This window comes from Onthophagus taurus, chromosome 7 (assembly GCF_036711975.1).
Source record: "Onthophagus taurus isolate NC chromosome 7, IU_Otau_3.0, whole genome shotgun sequence".
Classification (NCBI taxonomy): Eukaryota; Metazoa; Arthropoda; class Insecta; order Coleoptera; family Scarabaeidae; genus Onthophagus; species Onthophagus taurus.
Window position 1 is genome coordinate 27,163,796 of NC_091972.1, and position 26,998 is coordinate 27,190,793.

The 26,998-nt window shown below is 32.2% G+C and overlaps 1 protein-coding gene across 1 annotated transcript in view; it reads left to right on the top strand.

Moving 5' to 3' along the window:
• Nucleotides 1–2,674: 2,674 nt before the first annotated feature.
• LOC111416678 (endoplasmic reticulum metallopeptidase 1-like) overlaps nucleotides 2,675–26,998 on the top strand; it is a 40,540-nt gene continuing 16,216 nt past the window's right edge. The window contains exons 1-2 of the mRNA XM_071197509.1: nucleotides 2,675–2,693; nucleotides 3,013–3,096. Of these exons, the coding sequence (XP_071053610.1) occupies nucleotides 2,675–2,693; nucleotides 3,013–3,096 (103 nt within the window). The remainder of the gene's footprint in view (nucleotides 2,694–3,012; nucleotides 3,097–26,998) is intronic.

Genomic DNA, 26,998 nt, shown 5'->3' on the forward strand with positions numbered 1-26,998 from the left:
ATTGTAAATGAGTGTCGTCACATAACTCCAATTATGCTGAACCATGTTAGAGACGGTTTTCAGTCAAGATTATACTATTGTATGGAAGTCAATGGAGGACAATTTGAACATTTGATTTAAAAACGCATTCAATTTTTTTTATTTACAACCAAAATATTCAACGTTGCTCATTTGAGCTAAAAAATTGATTTTTGGCGAAAATGGTTAATCAAATTTACGTTTTTCATACACCGTTGTAAGGAAGCTTCCAAGACCTTTCAAATGAAGTATCACTCAACCTCTCTCCCCTATTCAATTTTTACATTTACAAAATTTTTACAATTTCACAATTTCATAGTGACTTTTCTTTAATTTTTACAGCGTTTTGTGTTGTAGGATAAGTTACAGATCATACAATAGAATATGAACACAAAAATGCTATATTACACAAAACGAAAACAATTATAATAATTATTTTGATCGGAATATTGAGCTTTCGGATTCTTCTTTGCCTTCTTGTTTCCATTGTTGGCTATAGGCCTCTTTCAACTTTCAGCATTTCTGTCGTTTGCTATCCTCATCCATTGTTTCCCCGCTACAGTCTTGATGTCGTCGCTCCATCTCGCTTGTGGTCTTCTTACATTTCTTTTGGTTTCCCTTGGCCTCCACAAGGTGATCCTATGAATCCACCGGCCTGCATGATTCCTAGCCACATGCCCTACCCATTGCCATTTGACGTCTGCCGTTCTTTCCATGATGTCGGTTATTTTCGTTTTTGCATCTTTTCTCTCAAGATAATTCCTAGCATTTACGATGACTAGAAAAATTCTACGTGCACCATTGGATTCTACGTGAAAAAATCTATTACAACCCGTTTTTACTTTCTTACTAAGTTTTCAGATAGCCAAGATACAGGAGGTGTCTGAAAATCGTAAATTTCAAACACTCCCTGTATATCAAAAACGCAGATGGCTATGAAAATTTGGTTTGCGCCATTGTAAATTTCACAAAAAAGTAGCTCTACTATTTCATATACAGTTCTACTATTTCATATACAGTCTTCGTCAAAAATGGTTCTTATAGCGATAAATATCTATAGCTATTCTGATCATCGTCTCATAATCTGGAAGATATATATCTTATCGAAATCGAAATATAAATATGATGATCATATTGCATTAAATATTGAATATTATTATATAAGGCACATATAATATTAGTTAATCATTAGACAATTCAATTTTAGTAATTCTAATGTATCGATCGTCTACCCATATTACAATTTATTGCTGAATGCGAAATAAATCAAAATATCTTACTATAATTTCTCTTATTTATATTAAATAATACCTTATTTATTTTCTCATTTTCTCTTATTAAATTGATGAATTCTACAAATTTTTTTATATAAAAAGTTATTTATTTTTGGCAATATGACATTTGTAACGTCTTCTCCACGCGATTTGATAACATACTTGAGATTAAATGGAATTGATCAGTTAAAATGCATACAAATAATCAAATTTAATTTAAATTAATTTAAAAAATTAACATTTGACGCGCACTGAATATATCCGGGTTACATTGATCGCGTTAATATTGAAAAAGAAATATATTGAGTAGTTTTTTGAATCTATGTTTTTGTACTGCTTTTTGAATTTAACAAATGTGTGTAGGTTTTATAAATTTGACAAAAACAATTAGGCAATAGCAGTTGCACCAACAACAAAAAATGTATATGAATTGTTTATTGGGTCAAAAAGTTATTAAAATTTTTTTGAACATCAAGATTTTAATTAAAATATAACCGCAGTACGTATTGCAAAAGATGCGCGTCATCAATTAACTATGAGGGTCGCAAGATTGCCTTGAGGTAAAAATAGGTAAAGACAACAAGAAGTTATTAAAAGACATTAATTCTGATGTAAACGCGCTATCATCATTACATCTTGTGTGTTGAAATAATTACATTTAATTTTACGAAATTACTTTGAAAAATTTTAAAAGTTCATTTTAAAGATATTTATAAAAGTTAATTTAATTATTTTAATTATGTAATTCAATCAAAACTTTATAATCGTCTCTATAACTATAATCGTTCGTATAATGATAAAATACGGAAATTAATAATCCCCAATTAAAATACTCCTCAACTCAATCCCTATTAATATTTCCCAAAATTATCTACTAACAAAATGATGACTTAATTATTTTTCTTTTTAAATATTAAAACAACTTTTGCAAATTCGGAAAAATATTTGATACCGTTTGAAGAAGAACACCTATTATTTATAAAGAGTAGCAATTAATAATTTAAACTATTTTTAGAATTAAAATACAAAGACGGACGTGTTGTCTCGATGAAAGTTTGTAATGGAATGATTTTACATCAAAATATCAATAAAAAGGTAATATAACAATTTAGGTAATTTGATAAAAGTTATAATTTCTTCCTTTCACAAGAAAACCAAACGTAAAATGCAACATTAAAAGTACGAAAATTAAAGATAAATTAGCAAGAAAAGTTAATGTGAACTTTGAATTATTTTTTGATAGAAAACGTGTCGTTACTATGGCAGTTATTTAACTTGTCATTAAGTAAAAATGCGGGTTTTAAACGATTTATATTTATAGGTAAGTCTTTATTATTTTTTGAAATTATGAATGTCGTTCGAAGCCTTTTAAGAACTTTAAAATGGCCTTCATAACGAGAGGTAAGTGAAGGTTACATGCCTTCAATTTTGACAAAAACGTAATCGGATTTAAAAAGATCTTTATGAAGAAAAGGTTTGTATCGTGAATGAAATGACGTTTCGGTTGGTTGTAGATTCGAAAATGTTTCATGCAAATTCTGCAAAATGGGTTCCGTCTCTAACGAATGTTGTGACTTTATGAAGAATTCACCAGGTAGTCGGAGAGGTTGGTCGTAAACAAGTTCGGCAGAAGAACAGCCGAGGTCTTCCTTAAGAGAAGATCGGAGGCCTAAAAGAACGATGTTGTGAGGTATTCCGAACCTAGAAAAATAATTGCGAAAGAGAGTGTTGGCTATCGTTGAAGCGGCGACATCTTTGAGCGGAAATGCTTCTGGTCAGCGACTGAAGCAGTCAATTGTAGTGAGTAAGTACGAATAGCTTTTAAAAGGTGTAAGGGGGCCAACTAACTTGATATTTTTACAATTATCTGATATTATTTTTTTTACAATTTGGTTCGCACCAAAGTTTAAAATCTGAATCTTAAATTTTTTGCTGAGATAAATGAAAATTGCGTAAATATTTGTTGGAAAATTGTTTATTGAGTAAGAGCGTTAATTGTATATTCTGGTCTTGAGCAATTTTAATAGATTTTAAATCTAGATAATCGGAATTAAGGGATTCAACATTGATGCGTGACAAAGTATCTACCACAACGTTCGAATCTCCTTTAATATATCTAAGTTCAGATGTGAACTGGGTGACGAATTTGTCGAGGAGTTTTTGCGGTTTTTGAAAATATTGCATTAATTAAAGGTTTATGATCAGTGAAAACAACGAATTGATTTCCATACAGAAAATGTTTAAAGAACTTTATCGCGGAATAAATCACTAAAAGCTCTCTGTCAAAAGTTGAATAATTAATCTGGCTTGGAGTTAATTTTTTAGAAAAGAAAGCTAAAGGTCGTGTTTCGTTGTCTGAAGTTTGAGTAAGAACTGCTCCCATGGCAATATTTGAGGCATCCGTTGTTAGAGAAAGCGTAGCTTGTGGTGATGGATGAGCAAGGATGGCTGATGTAGCTAGTTCTTTCTTAGATGTTTTAAGGATGGAAACCACATTAGGAGGCTCATTTTCATTGATTTTTTAGGATTTTTTTTGGGTGGGAAGAATTGATTAGAATTTAATCAAATTTTGACACTATTTTGTTTATATTTCGAACAACTTTTGTGAATTTTTTTGAATAATTTTATAGAAAAATAACAAAGTTATTCACTGATGTCCGCTGGACATCGTACCTAGAGTTCTCCAATTGCGGGACGTGCAGCCATTTCAATTTTCATCTGAAATCGAAAAGCTTTTTATTTTAGGTTAATAACTTACTTTCTAAGAATATGAACCTCAATGCAGGTAAATGTAACAAAAATTAAAAATTTTGCAGGTATTGGAAAAATTTACTTAAAATTTCACTTTTTTTTTTTACTAATTATGCAAAAAAAAACTATTAAAATCATGATATCATCTCAAAAGTTGGTTCATATATTTCGTAATTTCATAAAGACTCATACTATCAATTTTCATAATGATTGGTTCATTACTTTTTGCGTTAAAGTTCCCGCAAATGTGAAAAAAGTCATTTTGAGAAAAACGCGTTTGAAAAAAAAATCTCGAAAACTAAAAATTTTGAAAAGTTAACAATAATATAAAGTAGTCACCGATTAATCCGCGATTCCAGCACCATACATTAGTCCTTCTTCTTCCTCATAGGCTTCATTTTGCACCTGCAGCAGTGCTTTGCGAGCTTCCCGACCTTCCTTCGACTTCAATGAACTACGTCGATTCTGTCGACTCACGCGCTGGTTATCTATTTGTTCAGCGTACTGGAAGCTTTGCGTACCTACTACAATTCCTGCTTCGTTCATGATCATCAGAAGGGATGAATTTCCTGCATTGAATAAGCCCGCGGCTAAGTACGATGCCAATTCGATGACTTTTAGTCCGGAGTGCAAATGTTTAGGAACTAATCGCCAAATTGTGAAATTAAAGCTTTCATTTGCGTTTCGCGGTTTTGGGGATGTCTTCTATAGGTATCTGATGATACGCTCTTACCAAATAAATTTTTGAAAAAATTTTACGTCCATGTAAATGGAGGTTAAAACCTTGGATGTGTGGTAAGGGGTATCGGTCAAGAACAGTGACATTATTTAAGTGACGGTAATCGCCAATCGTTAGAGTGTGTTCTCGGAACCATGTGTAAAGCGGATGCCGTAGAGGAAGAAGAGGGCCTGCAAATTCCAATAGAAACCATGTATTCAAATTCTTTTTTGGCGATATTGTATTTTTGTGAATCCAAACGCCTGGGACGACAAAAAGGAAGGTGTGAATTTGTTATGATCTTGTGAGCGGTGTGTTGAACAGGTGTTGAGAAATCTGGTGTAGATGTCAAGTTCGGGTATGAGTTGAGAAGTTTAGCGTACGCAGTTTCAATAGAAAAGTTTTTTGGGGTTGGTGTATTAGTATTGACAATAGAACCGATTGACAATAATTTTGTTGTTGGATCAACTAATCGCTTGTTTTTGATATCAACTAAAAGATTGAGTTTATAATGAAATCAGCGCCAATGATTGAATTTTTAACATTGGCGATGGTAAAAATGAAAGGAAAATTCCTTCTTAGATTTAATGAAACTGTTAGTTGTTTTACCGTAGGTTTTAATTGTTGTACCATTGGCAGCGGAAAGCGGAGAGATGGTGTCTTGTCTTCGATTTGAATAAAATTTAAAAGGAAATACAGAAACATCGGCTCCAGTGTCAAGCAAAAAATTTAGATTATTTTGGTTGCCGAAAATGAAAAGACGCGAACTTACAGGATTGATCGATACCAACATATCGTCTGTGAAATTCTAATGCCTTGTAACCCACAAAAAATCCAAAATTGTGTTATTATATTTTTATGAAATCTACAGAATTATACATAGTACTAGTAACACCTAGTAATCCACAAATACGCATTTACTTAGATAAAAGGGATTTCTTTCATCACGTGTCCCAAATGCACCTCAACAAGAAAACAATAATACCTCGTACACCACAATGAAAATTTGAATACCTCTTAAGCAACATTTGGTATAAGTCAAACTGTGGTATACAAGGTATTTATTTAAAAAATAATCAATTTGTAATATTGTGTACAGAAACAATTTTGGTAATTTAATTTAAAAATAATTAAAAAGTAGGCATTGTTAAAATAAAGTAATGTTGTAGTAGGCTGTGTCCGCTATAACTAATGTTATTGTTTTATTAAAATAATTGATATTGGTGTGGATTTCTGTGTCAAAAGTGTGTTTAAACTAGTACTTGATATCTATAAATTTACTGAGTGATGGAAATAGTTACGGTAAGTATATTAAATTATTATGTATAATAACGAAGTCTATTATATTTAACAAAAAATATTTGCACTTATTTATTTTGCATTACTATGCTAACATTGTTTGCGTTTTAATTAATTTAAATGTAATTACGAATTTGAAGCTAGAGGAGCTGAAGGATATAAGCCATCTGCAACCTGTTGAAAATATTATAATTGAGGATTTAAGAGATGTTCAAATGTTGGAGCTAGATGCACGAAAAGACGAAGAATGTGTTAACAATGATTTTAATGACGATGACTACGAACCTAAAAAGGAAAATGGTGCATCAGATAGCGACGAAGTGCAAGGAAATAATGCTGAAAAAGATGAAAAAACAAAACAGGATGAGACATTAACAGAAAATGATATCAATCATGGCAATATAACGGAAGGAAGGAAAAGAAGTATTACTGCTCAACCTGATAAATGGGCAAAAAATTCTGCAAAAAGGAGCCGAATGGAAGGAAAAGCGTATATGGGGTACAGCAGAACTAAAGAAGGTAAAGTAAAACAGAATGTCCCAAAAGAAGCAAGACAAATGGGTTCTTCTTGCAAATCAAAAGAGTGCCTTAGAGTAAAATCCAGGAATTGTTCAGAAATTAATGACGTTCAGCGCAATGCCATATTTACTAAATTCTGGAGTGAAATGAATTGGGATCAACGAAAAGTGTTTGTAATCAATCACATAGAAAAAACTGTCGCAAAAAGAACGTATACTAAAAGCTTTGAGAGTAGGCGAAAATATTCCTTAAAATATTTTCTCACAATAAATATGAACAAAGTGCAAGTTTGTAAACAAATGTTTCTTCAAACACTTGCTATAGGTGAATATTCCGTTCATGATTGGCATGTTACAGTATGACTTCTAGCTTCGATTTGACCTACAAATCAAACAAACGAACCACTCGACAGGACAAGGTGGAAGATAAGAGGTTACTAAAAGAATTTTTTGATTGTTTACCAAAGTTGCCTTCACATTATGGACGTTCAAATTCATGTAAATTGTATTTAGAAACGGTAATCCGGAGCCTAAATCAATTATTTAAGTTATACGAAATTAAGTGCAAAGAAGAAAACAAAGTAACCCTGTCGAGAACAATTTTTAGCAAAATGTTTTATTCTATGAACTTGTCAATTCACCCCATTGAAAAGGATAAATGTGATTTGTGCACAAAACATGAAGTTGGTCAATTATCAGACAAAGAATGGAATACGCACAGACGTAAAAAAGAAAGGGCTCGTGAAGAAAAAAAGAGAGATAAGAAAGAAGCAAAAATGAACAAAAAAGGTCGGGTTTTAACAATGGATTTACAAGCTGTAAAAGTGTGTCCGTATGTCCAAGCCAGCACAATATTTTTTAAGTTAAAACTGTGTTGCCACAATTTTACAGTTTATAATGTAGTAACGCATGAGGCAAAGTGTTTTTGGTTTAGTGAAACTGAATGACTGCATCGACTTTTGCTTCTTGCATTATGGAATACCTAACAACAGACTGTCATAATGAATCTGGACCAATTATAATTTACAGTGATGGATGTACTTACCAAAATAGAAATAATATTATAGCAAATGCATTATTAAACTATTCTGTAAATAATAACATGGAAATTATTCAAAAATTTCTCGAAGTTGGACACACACAAATGGAATGCGACTCAGTTCACAGCTGCATCGAAAGGAAATTAAAAGGACGAGACATTCATTTACCTAGTGATTATCTACGAATAACAAAGGAAGCAAGAATGAAGCCCTTTCCATATGAAGTTAAATGTATGCAATATTTTAATTTTAAAGATTACTCAATCAAGAAATATCAAAGATATGCATCTATTAGACCTGGAAAGGTAAAAATTAGTAATACTATGAAACATTCTTTATAGCTGCCTGTCATTTTCCCTTTAAGGTCACAAACGATCCTGTGGTCACCGATATTAGAGCTCTCCAATATTTGCCGAATGGAAACGTTTATTACAAATTGGATTTTGATGATGAATGGCGAGAACTTCCACAACGACAAAAACCTGTTTCTCAAATGGTAGAATGGCCACAAATGTATAAAGAGAAACGAAAAATAAAATTTCAAAAATGGCAACATTTGCAGCTGTTAAAGTCAGTAATACCTACTGACTGTCATAGTTTTTATGACAGCTTAAAACATGATTCAGAGTAAAATTTTTTAGAGAATTTATTGATTCGTAATAAAAGTAGTTTTTCCTAAATACTGTTTTATTTCTGTAAAAATAATATAATATATCCTAACCCACAAATTTGACAAAAATCTAAAGCTAATCACTCGTAAGCCACTGGAAATTTTAATATACAATATTTACTAAAAAATTAAAAATCATATGTTTGTATCTAAGCCCTTGTGTAACTGACAGTTTCAAAACAAACAAACAAATACTTTCCCAGTTTAATATAAAACGTCTTTTATGTCTACTGAAAAAAAATGTTTTTAGGGTTACAAGGTATTAGAACTTCACAGACGATATATTAGAAGGCGCATGACCTACCACGCGAATGTTGGGATGAGGAGCGCAATCTACTTCTGGAGTGATGGCAACTACGACAGCATTGGGGTGTTCACATTGTCATCATCATGTTTAAAATTTACCAAAGACATTTTATCTTCTAGAGACGAAAGTTGTTTAGACAAGGTTTGAATAGTTACCGAAAGATTTTGAAGAGATGTTGTTATATCTTCTTGGAAATGAGTGAGAGAGGAACTAGATGAAATTTTGTTAATTTCGGATGTATAAGTTGGATTGGATGAAAGTTGTAGAGCTTCCCATATTTTGTCCGCAACTGACAAAAGGTCAGTAACATCATTTTTTCCAGAAGATAACAAAGCAACTGATATCACTTTTGGAATTCTCTTTTGCCAAAGCTCAATAGCAAATTATCTGCTGACCACATGTGAACCGCCGGCAGTAGCTAACATGGATCTATAAAACTCTGACGGCTTTTGATCACCCATTTGAGAATTTGGCGGTAAGTTATCAAGACGTCTTTCTTCACTCAAAGAAAGTCTGTCAATCAAAATTTGTTTGAGTGACAAATACAAAATTATCCGCCGGGGGATTTTGAATAACGTCCAAAATTAATGTTACGACATCGTTTGGTAAATGAGTCAAAACCAAATGATATTTCGGTTTATCGTTTTGCAACCTTGACAAAACGAATTGTGATTCTATAATAATTGTAAACCACGCAGTAGGATTTGACTTCCAAAAAGGCGGTAAAGTAAATTTGGTAATAATGTCCAAGTTAAAATTGTCGCCGATAGTAGCGTCTACCATTGCAAAAAATTATATTAAAAATGAAAATAAAATAATGGGATGTCAAATATGACAAATGATAGAGAATATAAAATGTACTTTGCTGCTTTTTTCGTATAAAATTTCTTGATTAAGAAAGAATGACTAAAGCCTTACACAAACCGTCTTCCACGAATCTAAAGAAAAAATTCCAAAAAGGAAGGAGCAGGCACAGGAAGGAGCAGAAGAGGGTACGGTTGATCAGGATTCAACGAAGGGGTGAGTTGAAGCAGCGGAGTCCAGATCTGACGTTGTAGTATTATCGTAGGGGCTGCAAGGCACGTTCAAAACGAAGCTGTAGCAGCGATGGAGTTGGGGCAACGTGGTTGGAGGTGAGGTCTGGGAGGTGAGGTTAACTCTTCCTCTTGCTAGTGCAGAGTGGCTGGGGCAACGTGGTTGGAAGTGAGGTCCGGGTTGAAGGATGTAGTAATCCTTCCTCTTGTTAGTGCAATCCTTACAGTTCTTTAGTCGGAGTCACCAATAAAGAGTAGTAATTCAATAATTTAAACTCTTTTTAGAATTAAAATACAAAGACGGACGTGTTGTCTCGATGAAAGTTTGTAATGGAATCATTTTACATCAAAATATCAATAAAAAGGTAACAGCAATTTATTGGCAATTTAGATAATTTGATAAAAGTTATAATTTCTGTGTGAAGGTACACAGCCTGTGTACGCTACAATTTAGATAACATTAAGAAACTTTAATAGTCAAGATTTACACAGTAAAGATAAAACTATATGGAAATGTCAAGTACAAATGCACCAACAAACTCCCCTACAAAGTATATTTTATCGAAACGTAGGGGTCCGAGAAACCGCTATCGCAAAACCTCTCTTCAGGTGCTGTGTTTAAATGATGACACATTTACGACTAAATGTCATAATTGAGAATTAAAATTTTACATTTATTGGTGAAAAGTGTTTATTACTATCGACTGGTTTCGATCGACACCGCTAATCAACATCTGGAGAAGTCGTCAGATATATTAAATACAACACATTGAGAAATTTACAAATACTACTCTAAATTTATAATTATCAAACAAACGTATTTATTCTTTTGGCGTTCACCATTTCGTAGCCAGTGCAGTATTTAAAATCTCAAACACATACCAAAGCTAATTATAATTAAAATCCATACTACCAGTTGTTAATTTATGAAAAGGTAGTTAATTCAATTTTCTTAATCTGTACTTTTAAAACTGGTTTTATTTAATTTTAGTCTGACTAGTTTCGGTCCATGCCCATCTTTAGAGACTCTACAATAAGATTAACATTTCTTCAATTTAATTACTTAACAAAGAGGATTCTTGACATTTGATATTAAAGTTAAATTTATAAAAATACAATAAAAAAGATTACTTACATTTCACGAGACCACAAAATAGTCATATCGTTAAATATTAAGTTTACAAAAGTTCCGCAATTGTTTAAAATAAAATTTAAAATTAAGGACAAAAATTGTACGTTTACACGTTAAAATTGAAGAACGTTCTGAATCTAAAAATATAAACCGAGTGCAACGAAATACTATAGCAGTGGTTTTTGGTTTTATTTTTGATCAAGATCGACTTTTTATATAAATGTCTTGCCAAGATCGACCAAAGGGTTTCAAATCATTTTAAAAGTAACCTTCCTTTGGCTCTGAGGCCCAGATATAGGTAGATATATCAGATTCATGATTTTGTTGGTGATCGACTTAAAACGGCTTCGAGATCGATGTTATGAACACCACCGTACTATTGGAACAAGTTTTTAGGTGTTGTGACGTTTTGTTACAAATTTCAAAAACAAAAAATAAAAGAGACAACAATATTTTTGCAAAAGATGAAAAGTAAATAAATTTAATCGTATATAAAACAATTTAAGTTGGTGAATGTTAATAACAGACCAAGAGACAAAGAAAAAACAAAGTAAAATATTTCAAAGAAGTAGTAATGAAATCTAAATTTGTTTGTAAAATTATTTAACAAATTCTTCTATTTAATTATTTTAATATAATTTCGAATTTAAAATTCTTTATTAAAATTTAGTTCAATGTAGAACTGATGAATAGGAAAGGTGAGGATAAGTAGGATTTAAAATTTGGATTTTAAGTTAATTATAAAAAAGGGAGAAAATGGGTTTAGGGGCAGGTGTAGGGGAAGGAAGTAGATGCATTTATCCTCTCCATTTTTTGGAAAGGGTTGAAGAAGGAGTTGTAGAGTGGAGTTTTAGAACTATAGATCTGCTCGTTAAGGCATTCAATTTGGGGATTTTTAAATTTAAATTTATCTATTTCATATTGTTCTAGAAGGTTCAGTTTGAAACCCTTATTGTGTGAATGTAATAATAAAAATAATAAAATATGTTTAAAAGATGAACTATTCCTAAAATACACAGAATACAAACTACCTCAACACTTAACAAATTCACAAAAAAGACACATCCGTAGAAATCACATTGTAAAAGAAATCAAGAAAAGTCACCGAAAACTAGATTCAATCAATAGAAAAATTAACTACATTTATAACATTTTAGCCAATCTACCTGATAACTATCCGCTCGATAAACTTATCGGGAGGATAAAGATATTCGCTGTTGTACGAACTGTTTTTGTCGGTAGGATTACTATCGGCGAAATAAGAGTCGGTTGGTAGCAGTTTTTCCTTCTCAGAAACTATAAGAGATACGAAAAAAGTAGGTGCCATGTCCCGGTCTCTTTTTTCGATACTAACCCAATCCTGCAAACACCAAACCTCTATCTTCTTTTGTTCAAAAAATGCTCATATTTCGTTTATTTTTCAAATTATAAGGTCTTAAGACACTTTTTTAAGTGGAATATACTGCCGTTGAAAAGTTTTAAATATACTTGATGATTTTTGAGATACAACACAAAGTTGTGTTTTTTTAAATACAAACTATACTTGATTATGATGTTAAAGAAAAGAGCATATTTTTAGCTTTCCAATGATGTGTCGCATGTATGGTGTATTTGCAGAAAATAAGCGTTAATTTTCAATTCGAAAATAGAAAGCGCTAATGTTCAAAATTTTGATTATAGTAGGCGGGTTCGGAGAGTAAATACTACCTAGTGACTATATGGTTTTGCACGAATATGACAGAATAAAGTTGGTTTTGTACCATTATTCAGGATAAGTTGATTTTGTACCAACGAATAAAAACTTTGAATAGTTAATTTAAATTTCTCAGCATCTTATCCCTGACTTTGTTCACTAATAAAAAATGATTAGCATATAAAGTTTGTTTATTAAAAATACAAGAAATGTATTAATGAATAATTAAATATGGACAACTTCAGGAACTAAAGAGTCATGAACTGTCTCTTTCAAGTAACATCATAATAAAATATAGTTTGTATTTAAAAAAATACAACTTTATGTTATATCTCAAAAATTATCAGCTATGTTAAAAATGTTTCAACGGCAGTATATTCTACTCAATAAAGTGTCTTAAGAATGCATTAACCCCATTTCTCTAATTTGAAAAATAAACGAAATATGTTAAACTAAGATTAGAACTAAAACTAGAACTAACACTAGAAACTTTCGGGTTTTGCCGTGCGTCTTTTAATAAAAGGTTTGACGTTTTGGATGCCATGTTGCAACCTTCTTCAGAAACTGGTTCGAAGTGACTTCGAACCAGTTTCGAGGGTAGAGAAAGGGTAGATTGAAAGCACAAATAGGGTCAAATCGTGCCCTATTATGAGTTAAACATATTCCCCAAATTTCATTTTCCTAACGTTTATGGTTTTTGAGAAAAAGAAATTAAACCAAAATTTTCCGCTATTTTTGGAGGGGTGTAGCTCCTTAGGGGAGCCGAAGTCACCCATAGTTCATATATACTAAAGAATCACCCCTTGAAGTTTGTTGCAGTCATTCAGATACATCCTGTATATCTGGCGGAAAACTGTCTTATCGGCACCGCTGAGTACCCGATAAGTTATCCTGCCGATAATCTCACCGACAAAAATATTCGTACATTGTAATACAGTACAAACTAACTTATCGGCCAGATAACGCTGTCGGGAAGTTTATCGGTATATTGCACAACCGGCCCTATGAGTTGCACGATATTATAGAGCAATGAAAACATTTCGATAGAAAACGTTTAAATGATTCATGGAGAAACAAAAGCAATAAAATAAACAGACTTAGGGCCGGTTGTACCACCTCCCGATAAACTATCTAACGGATAATTACCATGGATACAGCGGTTTTAAGCGCTCTCATTGGCTAAGTGCGCCTATTTATCTATCGGACAAATTTATCGGGAGTTGGTACAACCGGCCCTTAGAGGGAAAGAACAAGCACAAGATCATATAAATTCTTTACTTTCAACACATAAATTTCACCCGAGAATTACTAATCTATCCAACATTACCTTCAACCAAAAAGAACTGGATCTACTTAATAAGGGACACAAATACGCCATAACACCCACACATTTGGACCTGCCCAAATTAGCTATCGACCTAGAAAGTGCTGCCAACGGTGTTCCAGAGGAAGACCGCCTAAGCATGGATCTCATGGAGATTTTGAAGAAAAAGAAAAGAAAGATCAAAAAAACAAAAACACCAATTCAATACAAAATCAAGAGGAAGCCAAAGCTGTATGTAAACTTAAACAAAAACTTAAGTCAATCTTATATTTCCAAAACTTTAGAATTTTTCACAAATAATAAGTTTACAGAAATAAAGAAAAATCCAACAACATCCTTTCCCCTAAAAACGAAAAACATATTAAAAATGACTTTCTTAAACAACATAACTTAAATGCATTTAAATTATGACCTATGAACCCCAGAATACCGTTATCATACTCTTTGATCAAATTACATAAAATTAATTACCCTATTACACCAATTATTTCATCTATTAATTTAAGTACATATAAAATATCAAAATTTCTAATTCAATTTTTTAAATATATAATTAACTTTAAAGCTAAATACACCGTCAACAATAGAATTGACTTGATTGATAGTATTAAAAGCATTGAACTGCCACAAAATGTCACACTTTTATCATTTGACGTCACAAATCTATACACAAACATTCCAATTGCAAAAACTTCCTCTTACAAACGATAACCACATTTATAATTTATTGAAACTTTGTACAGAACAAAACTTTTTTCAATTTCAACAAAAATTTTATGTTTACAATGAAGGTTTACCCATGGGATCCCCTCTGAGCGGCCTCCTCTGTGATAGTTTCCTTGACCATATGGAAAATATTATTCTTGATCTCAACAATCCTATTAACAAGAACATCCTGTTATGGCGTATTAAAGACTTTCATGATTACATTAACTCTTTTCATCCTAACATAAAATTTACTGTTGAATTAGAAAAAGAAAAACAAATTAATTTTTTTAGACCTTACATTAATGAATAATAACAATAACATTGAATAAAAGATGTATATAAAAACCATCTCAGACCGATACAATAATCATATAATAATAAATATATTATCAATAATCACATTCATAGATGTTTTCATACTCCTTCTTCAGAAGCAAATAAAAATAATGAACTTCAAATTATAAAAACAATAGCTATTAATAATGGCTTTTCTAACATACAAATTGATTCATTCATTAATAAACTACAATTGAAACACAATCTCAATTCATCTACAGCTTTACAAAGTTCAACACAAAATGACATCACCAACAATAAAATTTATAGATCTATCAATTTTTCAGGCAACATTAGTTATAACATAAAAAGGATTTTTAAAAATTACAATATTGATATATTATTTAAAAATAACAACACCATAAAACAAAAATTCTTCAATGCCAAAGACAGGATAGGTTTGTTAGATAAAAGTGGGGTATACAGGGGTCCAGTATCTTCCGCATCAGAGCATTATACGGTTGTAGGATACATTATTCTGAAGCGATATTTCTAATAAATTTTTTTCGAAATGTTTATAATAACCGCACGGGAACTGTTTTTCGACGTCCAATGGCAAATCGTAAATCAGATTCAGGTAATCGGCCCAAGCTTCGGCCAGATCGCCGTGCCGATCAAAACACGTTTCTCACGTGTACTTACCAATAGATTCGACACGGGAAGACAAATAAACTTTTTCGGTGAATCAAAGTCGTCCGCTATTGGACAATAGCGGATGACTTTAAACAGTTCCCGTGCAGTTATTATAAACATTTCGAAAAAATTTTATTAGGAAGATCGCTTCAGAATAGTGTATCCTACAACCGTATAATGCTCTGATGCGGAAGATCCGGATATCCTGTATAAACTACAATGTAATACTTATAATGCCACTTATATAGGAGAAACTGGTAGATCCTTAAAAACCAGACTTAGAGAGCACCACAATGATAGTTCTAATTTCGGCAGACACATGCTAACTTCTAAACATGATTTTGACATACAACAAAATGTTTCATTATTACATTCACACAACAAGGGTTTCAAACTGAATCTTCTAGAACAATACGAAATAGATAAATTTAAATTAAAAAATCCCCAAATTGAATGCTTTAACGCGCAAATGTCCAGTTCTAAAACACCATTCTACAAACTCTTTTTCCAACCCTTTCCCAAAAATGCAGAGGATTAATGCAGGCTGGACCGCGTGTATTTTTCGCACTTTTTGGAGTCCCAGCAGCCAACACCCACTTCCTTCCCCTACACTTGCCCCTAAACTCATTTTCCCCCATTTTTATAATTAACTTAAAATCTAAATTTAAATCCTACTTATTCTCACCTTTCTTATTCATCAGTTCTACATTGAACTAAATTTTAATAAAGAATTTTAAATTCGAAATTATATTAAAATAATTGAATAGAGGAATTTGTTAAATAATTTTACAAACAAATTTAGATTTCATTACTACTTCTGTGAAATATTTTACTTTGTTTTTTCTTTGTCTCTTGGTCTGTTATTAACATTCACCAACTTAAATTGTTTTACATATGATTACATTTATTTACTTTTCATCTTTTGCAAAGATTTTGTTTGTCTCTTTTGTTTTCTGTTTTCGAAATTTGTTACAAAACGTCACAACACCTAAAAATTTATGCCTACACTGAGGGAAATTATTCTTGACTTTCAAGAAAAATTTGTTCTTGAATGTATTTCTTAGAAACAAATATAAGATACTCTTAAAACAAAAATATTTTTTTGTTTTAAGAATAGAAATATTATCGAATGAAGTATCTCATATTCTTAGCATCGAAGAATATCAATTCTTTGTATCAAAAAATTCATTCTTGCGTCAATAATTTATAATACTCAAATGAAGAATTATACAAGATTGTTGTTATATGAATAAGTTTTTTTAAAAAGAAAGATATGTTATTCTTGACATAAGAAATTTATTCTCGATACGAAAATAGGATAGTTGACGCAACACTAAGATACTCTATTTCAAGATGATTGATTTACTTTCACTAAAAATTCGTTTTCTTGAGAATCAAAAATATTTGTATACTTGCTTTGAGTATATGTGGTTTTTCTTCACTTAACAAAATGATCTTCTTGTGGATATACAAGAATATGATAAGCTTGTGCCAAGAGTAATAATCTTCGTTCAAAAATATATTTCCCTCAGTGTATAGTATTTCGTTGCACTCGGTTTATATTTTTAGATTCAGAACGTTCTTTAATTTTAACGTGTCAACGTATAAATTTTGTCCTTAATTTTACATTTTATTTTAAATAATTGCGGAACTTTTGTAAACTTAATATTTAACGATATGACTTTTTTGTGATCTCTTGTGAAATGTAAGTAATCTTTTTTATTGTATTTTTATAAATTTAACTTTAATATCAAATTTCAAGAATCCTCTTTGTTAAGTAATTAAATTGAAAAAAATGTTAATCTTATTGTAGAGTCCCTGAAGATGGTCATGGGCCGAAACTAGTCAGACTAAAATTAAATAGAACCAGTTTTAAAAGTACAGATTAAGATAATTGAATTAATTACCTTTTCATAACATACCATAGCGTTAAACAACAAATTTTAAATATATACATATATTACAAAGCCATAAGATTGCAGTGTAATTGAAATGCAGACAATTCAGATAAGCTAGACAAAAGTGGCGTAATCTCACTGAAGGGAAATTCGATGGGTACTTAACTATATTGATTATTTTGTATAGAGAAGTATTGTATAGAGCAACTTTAGCTCTTATCTGTTTCTGTGAATTTTTTTGACGATCCTATTTGACGTTTTAAAAGAAGACTGAACGTTTGGTAAAACATAAAACAGCAGCGATCGTAGTCGTTTGGTACGCTAAATACATACCTGTGCACTCTTTATTTTTTATCCGATTGTGTTGTTGTCGATGAACAACTGTTTCCATTTAGCAGCAGGATAATTTTTACACCATGTATGTTGGCAAAGCCAGCTAAATATGGCCTACAAATTTGGTGAAGTGCGTGCCATATTGAAATGCCGTATCTGCTTATAACCTAAATATACAATGTAAAAAAAAAATCTGGATATTTGGAAACTATCTTATTTAAGAGTAAACTTTATATTGGGCCATATCAGCAAAATAATTTGGAATAGGATATTATCAAATTCTCACTCTATTAATCATTTCCGGTTTCATTTTTCTCCTTGAAAGTGACTTCAAATAATTTTGCAAGAAGGAAGTAAAAATATTGCAAAAATTAAATCACCTCTGGTTAACCACTAATCGTTTGAGAAATGTATGTTGTTAAAAACCACTCAACGTTATGTGTTGGCTTAGCATTGGTTCAATCTTGATACAGAAGCATCCAAATACTGCTTTTTAAAACACATTAATTTCATGCTCAGGATCATCGAATGTAAACCTCTGCGTTGTTGAATGACTTGCTTGTAAAACGTGGTCTTAGAATATGACAATTGATTTATTTATTTATTGTTTTCTACAAGACTTGCAAACCACGCCTGGTTGTGCTCGATAGATGCGATAGCCACCATTTGGTCCAATAGAAAAATTTCCCAGCAGGACATTCTGTAAGATTTACCCTTGCGCTAAGGTAAATCAGTTTTAGTTGACGACATCAAGGCCAATATAATCCATGTATTGAATAAATGCCAAAGTGAGATTACTACTAGAGGGAGAGTAAGAATTTTCTGGGGCAGCATTGGGTCGTGTCCATAGGTGTTCTGTAAGCAATCCAATCAAATAATTCAGTAATCTTCTTTAAATAATCTGAGGTATTATGTTTGGAACATCAACCTCAAGTTCTCGAACTGAGCTCGGCCGTTTTCGCCATAACCTTCCTACTAAATAGCGGGTGTTCTGCGAAACTATATGGAATATCAAAATTGAAATTTTTTCTTCAAGTAGCTTTTGAGTTAAAAAAATCCTAAAGTGGACAAAGTCGCCGTCACTGTCAAAAATCGTGTATTTTTTCATTTAACTCGCTATAAAAGAAAAACCGGTGAGCCGAAAATTTTCAAATTCGCATATATTACGTAGAAATGTTCAGTGATTACAGCAAACTTTACCGAAATTTTTTCATCGAGTGATTGCGAAGATATCCATCTCTAAAGTGAGGGACCTTGACTTTTGGCACGGATAGTAGAAGATACCGAAATTCCGTTACTTCCGATTCAACTAACACTATCACACATGTTTCCTTTAGTCTTAGTAAACTCTTTTGTGTTAGCTTTAAGGACCACTTACAAATTGTCGTGGCTAAGATGTCGTTTCAATCTTGTTTCATTGCTTTTTCTCTCGCTCGAAAAAAATGTAATAGTGCTCCACAACAACAGTAGCAAAGTAACAATACAGTAAAACCTCTTAATAGCGGTCACAAAAATTTATTGGAAAAATGGCCGTTAAAGGGAGGTGGCCGTTATTGAGAGGTAATTACATAAGTAAATAAATCGTCTTGATCATTTCATTTAATGCAAAATTATAAGTATAATGAAATTACATTTTCTTGAAACATTGTTCAATACAGGTTTGTTTTAAGTTTTGAATTTTCGTTTGTAACACCTGAGATTCACATTTTGCTAAAATGTTAATAACTTCTAGAGCTAGTTCACCTTTGTTGTTACATAATAAAAAACTTTGTACATCCCTTAGTTTTGCACATACTTCAGTCATGTTCCTAATGTTTGACGTACAACTTTCAGATACTTCAACATCACTTTCACTGTTTGAATCATTGCCTTTATAGTCACTTAATTCGTTGATTATTTCTTGGATGTCTATATTGGGATTTTCAGTTAATACATTAGAATTAATAGACGCATAATTTTCCAGCTTGATGTTTGGCATATTTTTAAACCTGAAAAAAGCTGGGCCAGTGGAATTTCATCCTCTTCCTCAAAATCGCCTTCTTGTACAAGATTCTCGAAGAATCCGGCTTTTGCAAAGCATTTTGAAATGGTTGTTGGAGAAACATTTTTCCAAGCTTCTATTATCCAAACTAAGGCACTGGTCAAATTGATACTTTTTTCGGCATCTTCGAAACAACTTTCGTTGTTTGTAAATGTTAAAAGCCTTTTAATTAAGGCCTTTCTGTAAGCTACCTTAAAGCTATTGATGATCCCTTGATCTAATTGCTGGCAATGTGAGGTAGTGTTTTCAGGAAGAAACACTATTTTTACTTCAAACGTGGCGTTATCCAGAAATAAAAGTACTTTTCTATTTTGCTTTCTCATTTTTTCATCAAATTGTTTTAGCCACGGGTTTTTTTTACCTGTACATTTATCGTTGTGTTCGGCATTGCAAGATAAAACAGTCCAGTTTCGTCAGCATTGTTCAGCTCTTTTGGTAAGTAGTTCTTCAATATCAATTTTAACTTTGTTTTCCATGCTTCAACACTGATCAGATCGACATCAGCTGATTCACCGCAAACGGATTTAAAGCTTATTTCATGTCTTCGACAAAATTTTTCAAGCCATCCATTTGAAGCTTTAAAACTCAAAAGTTTCAAATTTTAGGCTGCTTTTTCTTTTAATAAAGGTCCAGATATGGTGATGTTTCTATTTCTCGCTTTACAGAACCAATTGTAAACTATTTGATCAATAGCCAGTCCTTCGGTTTTAGGAAATTTTCTCTTTTGCTCTAGATTGGAATTTTCTTCTAACAGCTTTTTAAATTGGGACTTCAAATTTTTCAGCCATCTTTCTAGCACTATTACTGAACTTTTCACTTTCTGCAATAATATCAATTGGGTTATCAATGGAGTTGGTGCCGTTATTGGGAGGGTTATTAGAAAGGGATTTCGTCCGTAATTGTTCCAGGAATTTGAAAATTTGCCGTTTCTAGAGGTGACCGTTTTTTAGAGGTGGTCGAAAATAGAGGGTTTACTGTATAACTTTAACAAAACTTATTATTCCAAGTAGTTCAGATACGTGGCTTTTATATTTGTAGTTTGGCCCCCGGATTTTATGACTGGACAATAATTATTTCTTCTTTAATTTCTTTCGATTGTTGTTTTCCCATTGTTCTTCCTCCCTCTTCTTAAATGATGTTTTCATTAGAAGTCTCGACTTGATATTTGCCAATTCATTACTCATCTTAGACAATGTAAATTATTGAATACATTACTAGTTGTAGTTAGTTCCAGTTTTAGTTCAATAAACATAAGCAGTGTTTTGAAAACCTTTGTACATGTTTTGGCCTTAATTGTACTATACTTTTTATTAGAATCTTAGCATCTAAAGCATAACGAAATTATGTGTAATTGCCGAAAAATGTAACGTCGTTAAAAATTATTTTGAGAATAAACATTGATAAAACAGTAAATAGAAATTTTGTTTCAACATTCTACTATAGTTGAGTGCGTGCAAATAATAAACTAAAAAATCTCTTTAATTAGGAATTTCTCTAATTGCTGCAGGTAGTTACAATGGGCAATATATAAAAGAGCGAAGAAGGCACAAGATCTATAATGCCCTAAAAAATTATTGGACTGGAAGAAGCGACGACGCCGGTTTGGAATAAGAAGTTTTCTACCGGAGCCAATTACTACCGTATGTAATTCGTGTGCCGCGGGTCTCTTCCTTTCTAACAGAACTAGAATTTACGCCTGAGAGATGTTGGATATAAACTAAAATTAATTATAAATAATTTTCTTGGAATCAAGGATTAGAGAAATTTTACGAAATTGCAAACAGATATTTTTCTATTTAATTACTGATTGTAGTTAATAATACTAAAAGAATATTATATAACTTTTGTTTTCGTCTTTAAAGGTTTAATTTTTAAAAACTACTTTTAAGATTGAAAATTAAGTTATTTATTTTATTTTAAGAAAAATTTTAGAGTTCAAACCGACAGTGTAACGTCTTAGAGTAAAATGAATAAATGAGTTATAAATTTGCGCCCTTTGATACTATGTATTTACCTACTATGCTTTGTAAGGAGTTTTGATGGAATCTTCCCATTGTTCTTGGCTTTATCTCATATGTGCTGGCACATAACTTATACAGGGCGTTGCGTGACTCGACCGACAAACTTATATCATATATTCAGGGGGTCATTACGATCAAAAAATAGTATATCACTCGAAATAAAAATAAAAAAAAAACAAAAAAAATAAAAATGATAAAAGAAAATTTATTAATTTAGTTATTTATGAGCTAATTAACACAAAACTTCAGCAGCTGTTTAAAATGAGAACCGCATTTTCTAAACATGCAGATATCCTTCGTGTCATAGAATATTGCCAGTTAATTACTGCCAATTCATTCTTTAGCGAATTAGTAGCTTCAACTATTCTGTCAATCAACTCTTCGCGTGTATCTGGTTTACGATTATTATTATACACACGAGATTTGAAACAACCCCACAGAAAAAAATCTAGAGGCGACTAGTCAGGTGACCAAGCTGGTCAATGTACAGGACCACCTCGTCCTATCCGCCTTTCCGGAAAATTTTCATTAAGAAATACCGTCACTTGTCTCCCAAAATGTGATAAACTTCTCCCAAAACGATAAAAGCCATCATAGTGCAGAATTCTCCTTACGTTGCTTTGAGGGAGTCCCGTTGTATCAGATAGTATGAGATTGGTATGAGATTCTACGAATACTGGTAAAAGAACTTCGTTCAACAGCATTTAAAACTGCTTCAGCGTGTCAATTGCCATCTCTTTCTACAGGACGACGTGGGTCAAGGTTTATACAGGGTGTTTCGGTGACTCGGGGATCAAATTTAACCACATATACCAGAGTGAAAATGATGACGATTCATGTAAAAGTCCTTAAATTTCGAAGATACAGGCCATCAAAGTTATGAAATTTTAACACATTTTTCTAAATATCTTAAACACTATTTATGGTAATGTGCTGAAATTTGGTACAGTATAAACTAATATAACGTAAAACCATTGGGCAATTTATAAGTTGGATCGGTCCGCGGGAACAATGCCACACAGGGTGTTCCTAAAATATGTTTGCTCAGAACTGTTTTATTCGATCGTAACCCTACATTTATTTTTGCAATTTCTAATAGAAAATTTATTTTAGAAACTTTTATTACTCTTAGATAATATTAATAAAAATCACCGTGTTCGTGTTAAATGCAAAAATGTTAGGTTCCGATTTCAATAACACTAAAAAAAAATCTAATTCGGCCATGACAAGTGAAAATCGAACTCAGCCGTCATAAATATCATGTATGTAACATTTCCAAGTGTAGATTAGGTAAATCCCTTTTTAATTTGTTTTAGTTGATTTAATAAAAGATAATACAAAACAATAAATTTAATTTTAACGACAACGCTAACAGGAAAAATAAAACAAATACATAAAGTAACAAGACAAGTAATAAAAAATACTATAGGAAATGTTTAAAAAGACCTCCGTTAGCATCAATACATGCCTGATATCGTCGCCTTAAATTAAATCGTACTCTAGGCAGTACATTTATCTCCGTTCGAATGAATCGACGATTCGTAGCCTGAGTTGATCGACTGATGTAATTTCAACGCTGTAGACCAACGATTTAACTCGCCCCCATAAATAAAAGTCCATAAGTGTAAGGTCTGGTGACCGGGCCGACCAAGTTATCGATGCTTCCGCTCCTCGTCCGATCCACCGCCCCGGGAAACGGTTCCCTAGAAATTCCTTCACTGCATTTGTGCTGTGCACAGGGGCATCATCATATATTATACAACAAGACGATCGAAAATACTCGATAATACGAGACGTATTGCCTGAAACACCACGAGACCGAAGGTCGAGTGGTGTTTTTTAAGGCAATACGTCGAGATTCGAGTATTTTCGATTGTCGTGTTGTATATGGCTAGACTATTTCATGAATAAAAAATATACATATTTTTAGAATTTTAATATTTTTTTAATAAATTACATTGATTGCTATGGAAACATGCATGGATGTCTCGAAATTAATTAAAAGTCAAACAAGCGATAATACAAAGGTTCGTATTACAGCGATAATACAAAGGTTCGTATTACCGTTCTCCATGGTTACGGCCAAATAACCGCTGAAATACTCGCAATTGACGATAAACCGCGAATTCTTATTGGCTGTTAACGATATGAATGAAATAGTCATGTAAATACCACATGTCCCTTCTGGTATTTAACGGAACGTCACCTAAGAACTCGTCCAATCCTTCCAAATGTTGATGGTATGTAGGGCCATCAAGTCTTGACGGCAAGAAAACGGGACCAACAATGACATCCCCCACAATCCCAGCCCAAACATTGAGAGGAAATCATTGAGATTTCCAAGCTTTGAAAAATTTTGGATTTTCTTCCGCCCAACTGTGTAAATTCCTTAAATTAATTATTCCATCTTTGAAAAAAGTAGATTCATCGGTGAAAAGTATTTTTTCTAAAAACTGATTATCAATTTGTATTTTCTGTTGCATTTTCTGGCAATCTTCCAATCTAATTGGATAATCAGTAAGCTGTACTTCCTGAACCTTACAGCAGTGAAATGGGTAACGCTGCTGTTCTCGAAGAATACGCCACACAGTCGTTTTTGACGTCCCAAATCGCCTAGCCATGTCCGAAGCACTATTTGGTACTATTTTCTTCTGCATGTTCTAAAATTAACTATTCCAATTGAGGAGTTCGAACAGATCTCTAGGGTTGCCGTTGTTCAGAAATATATGTTTTAGTGATCCATTTTCTCTTAATCGGGCTTCAATTCGAGAAAACGTTTTTCTGTTGGGGGTTCTACGATTCGGAAACTTTTGCCGATAACGGTTAGCGGCTGCTACGGAATTTCCAAGACATTCACCCAATGTTAAAAGCATATCGGTTTGTTCTCCAAACATGTAATTTTCCATTTTTAATATATAAACCTGGGACCCACGTCCAAGGTCTCTCTCAAGCAACAAAAAACGTTTAAAAATGTTGTGTGGTGAGGCACAATGCGATTGGGGTATCGCCTGAGGTACTCCGTTGCTGCAGCAAGTCCACTTCCATTACAAAAACCATATACGAAAACCATTCATTCTGCATTAGTAAAATGCGACATAATGGCTTAAATTAATAAGACAGTACAAAAATCATTAATTTGTCAAACATTAAATCGTCAAGACTAACTGTTAACTTTTTTAATTCCTTCAATATCTCCGAAATAAGAATGAATTCACCCGTAGGTGATATACCATTTTTTGATCGTAATGACCCCCGGAATACAGCCTGATTCAGAGTAAGCGCCTTATTTTTTTTTAGCCACACTATGGGTACTACTTTCAAAATATTTGGCAATAATATGTTTTAGGACATTCTCTACACGATGGTGATATCATATTTTCAATTGGACGAATTATTTCAAAATGGCGACTGTCATTTTTTTTTTATATTCAGATTCTAAAAACATTCTTTTTACGATAGTATTTTGTTTTTCTTAAAAATTCATTTCTTTCCCCATCAAAAAGCAACCTAACATTTTAATCTAGTAGCGTATCATAAAACATCATAAATGTTTTACACTCGATGTTATTTTTGTCCAAATAAATAAATAAGTAGATAAAGATAAGTAGAAAAAAAATTTTTGCATTCCATTAAAAAAAAAAAAGTTGTCTGTCGCCATTTTGAAATAATTCGTCCAATTGAAAATGTGATATCACCATCGTGGAGAGAATGTCCTAAAACATATTACTGCCAAATATTTTGAAAGTAGTAGCCATAGTGTGGCTAAAAAAAATAAGGCGCTTACTCTGAATCAGGCTGTATATGGTATAAGTTTGTCGATCGAGTCACGGAACACCCTGTATATTAATACTTATTTATTATAACTTCAAAACAAATATTTTATGAGTATAGTAAATAGTTACAGTTAATTAAATATTTATAAATTGACATATAGACAAATCTATATAAATACTTTATTTTACAATATCTGACACTATCATCAATGATTTGGTCTGAATATTTCAGTTGTAGAGGCAAACTATCAAGTTAATCAATTCAAACTACTTAATAACTTAATAAATACACTTAATAACTATACTTCTCTATTTTTTATTTTGTTTAGATGACAAAATATAAGCTAATTAAATGCATATTTTTAAATATGTCTTATAGTGTCTAAATATTAAATATCGGTTTGTATTTAGAACATCTTGCATTAAAATTAATGAACAATTAATAAATTAGTTTAGACGAACTGTTTGAGGTATGCTACACCACGAAAATACTGAAGTTGTGCATAAATACGTATTGTCCTACACAGCGGAAGAATATTGGGTGAATCATCAAAGCGGATGGTGGATCTAACTCCAGGAAATGAATAGAACGGGCTAATTTTAACTGCACTCTCTAGACTACGTGCATCAATCATGCTCCAAGTTCTCTTATTATAAAAATATTTAACAGGCTCCCCGTAATCGGAAAGATATACGAAAGTATAATCAACGCAAGAATCCTAAATATCGTTGATTCAAAAATCTTCTCCCTTCCTCTTTCAATCTTATTCAACAACATCGAGACAGCACAATTCCAAATAAATGCACAGCAGCGGTCTTTTTGAACACCAACAAAGCTTTTGACAGCGTGTGGCATAAGGGAATAATTTACAAAATGAATCTTCTAAATGTAAACCCATATCTGATCAGAATCACAACTGACTTTTTAAATGAACGACAATTGTGTATAATAATAATAATAACCTTTCCTCTATCACCTCTCGTCTATCAATACTGTATACGACTGTATACAATATTTACTGTTTCGACATTTTTTCTCCAAACCATTCCCTATTAAACCCAAATCGATATATTCTACAATACGCGGACGACATGACATTGGTCACCCACGCAAAAACTATGCGCTATTCAAATGTACACCACAACCCAACCCTTCCAAATTCCAGCTCTTACTACCTTACCACGACATCAAAAAGGTCTCTCCCTACATGCAAACAGAACATGGTAAATTAAGACCTTTGGAAAACATCAAATATCTACATATGTATGATTTTAGACAAGAATACTTTCAAAGCTTAACATACGGGAATAAAGGAATTTTCACTAAAACGGACGTACACATCTACAAAGCAATAGTTAGACCTTTGTTGGATTATGGACATGTCCTAACTGCCAGTGCACCGAAACAAACACTTGACATTATTAATAAAGCGGTAAGAAGATGCTTAAGGATAATAACACACTACACAACATTTAA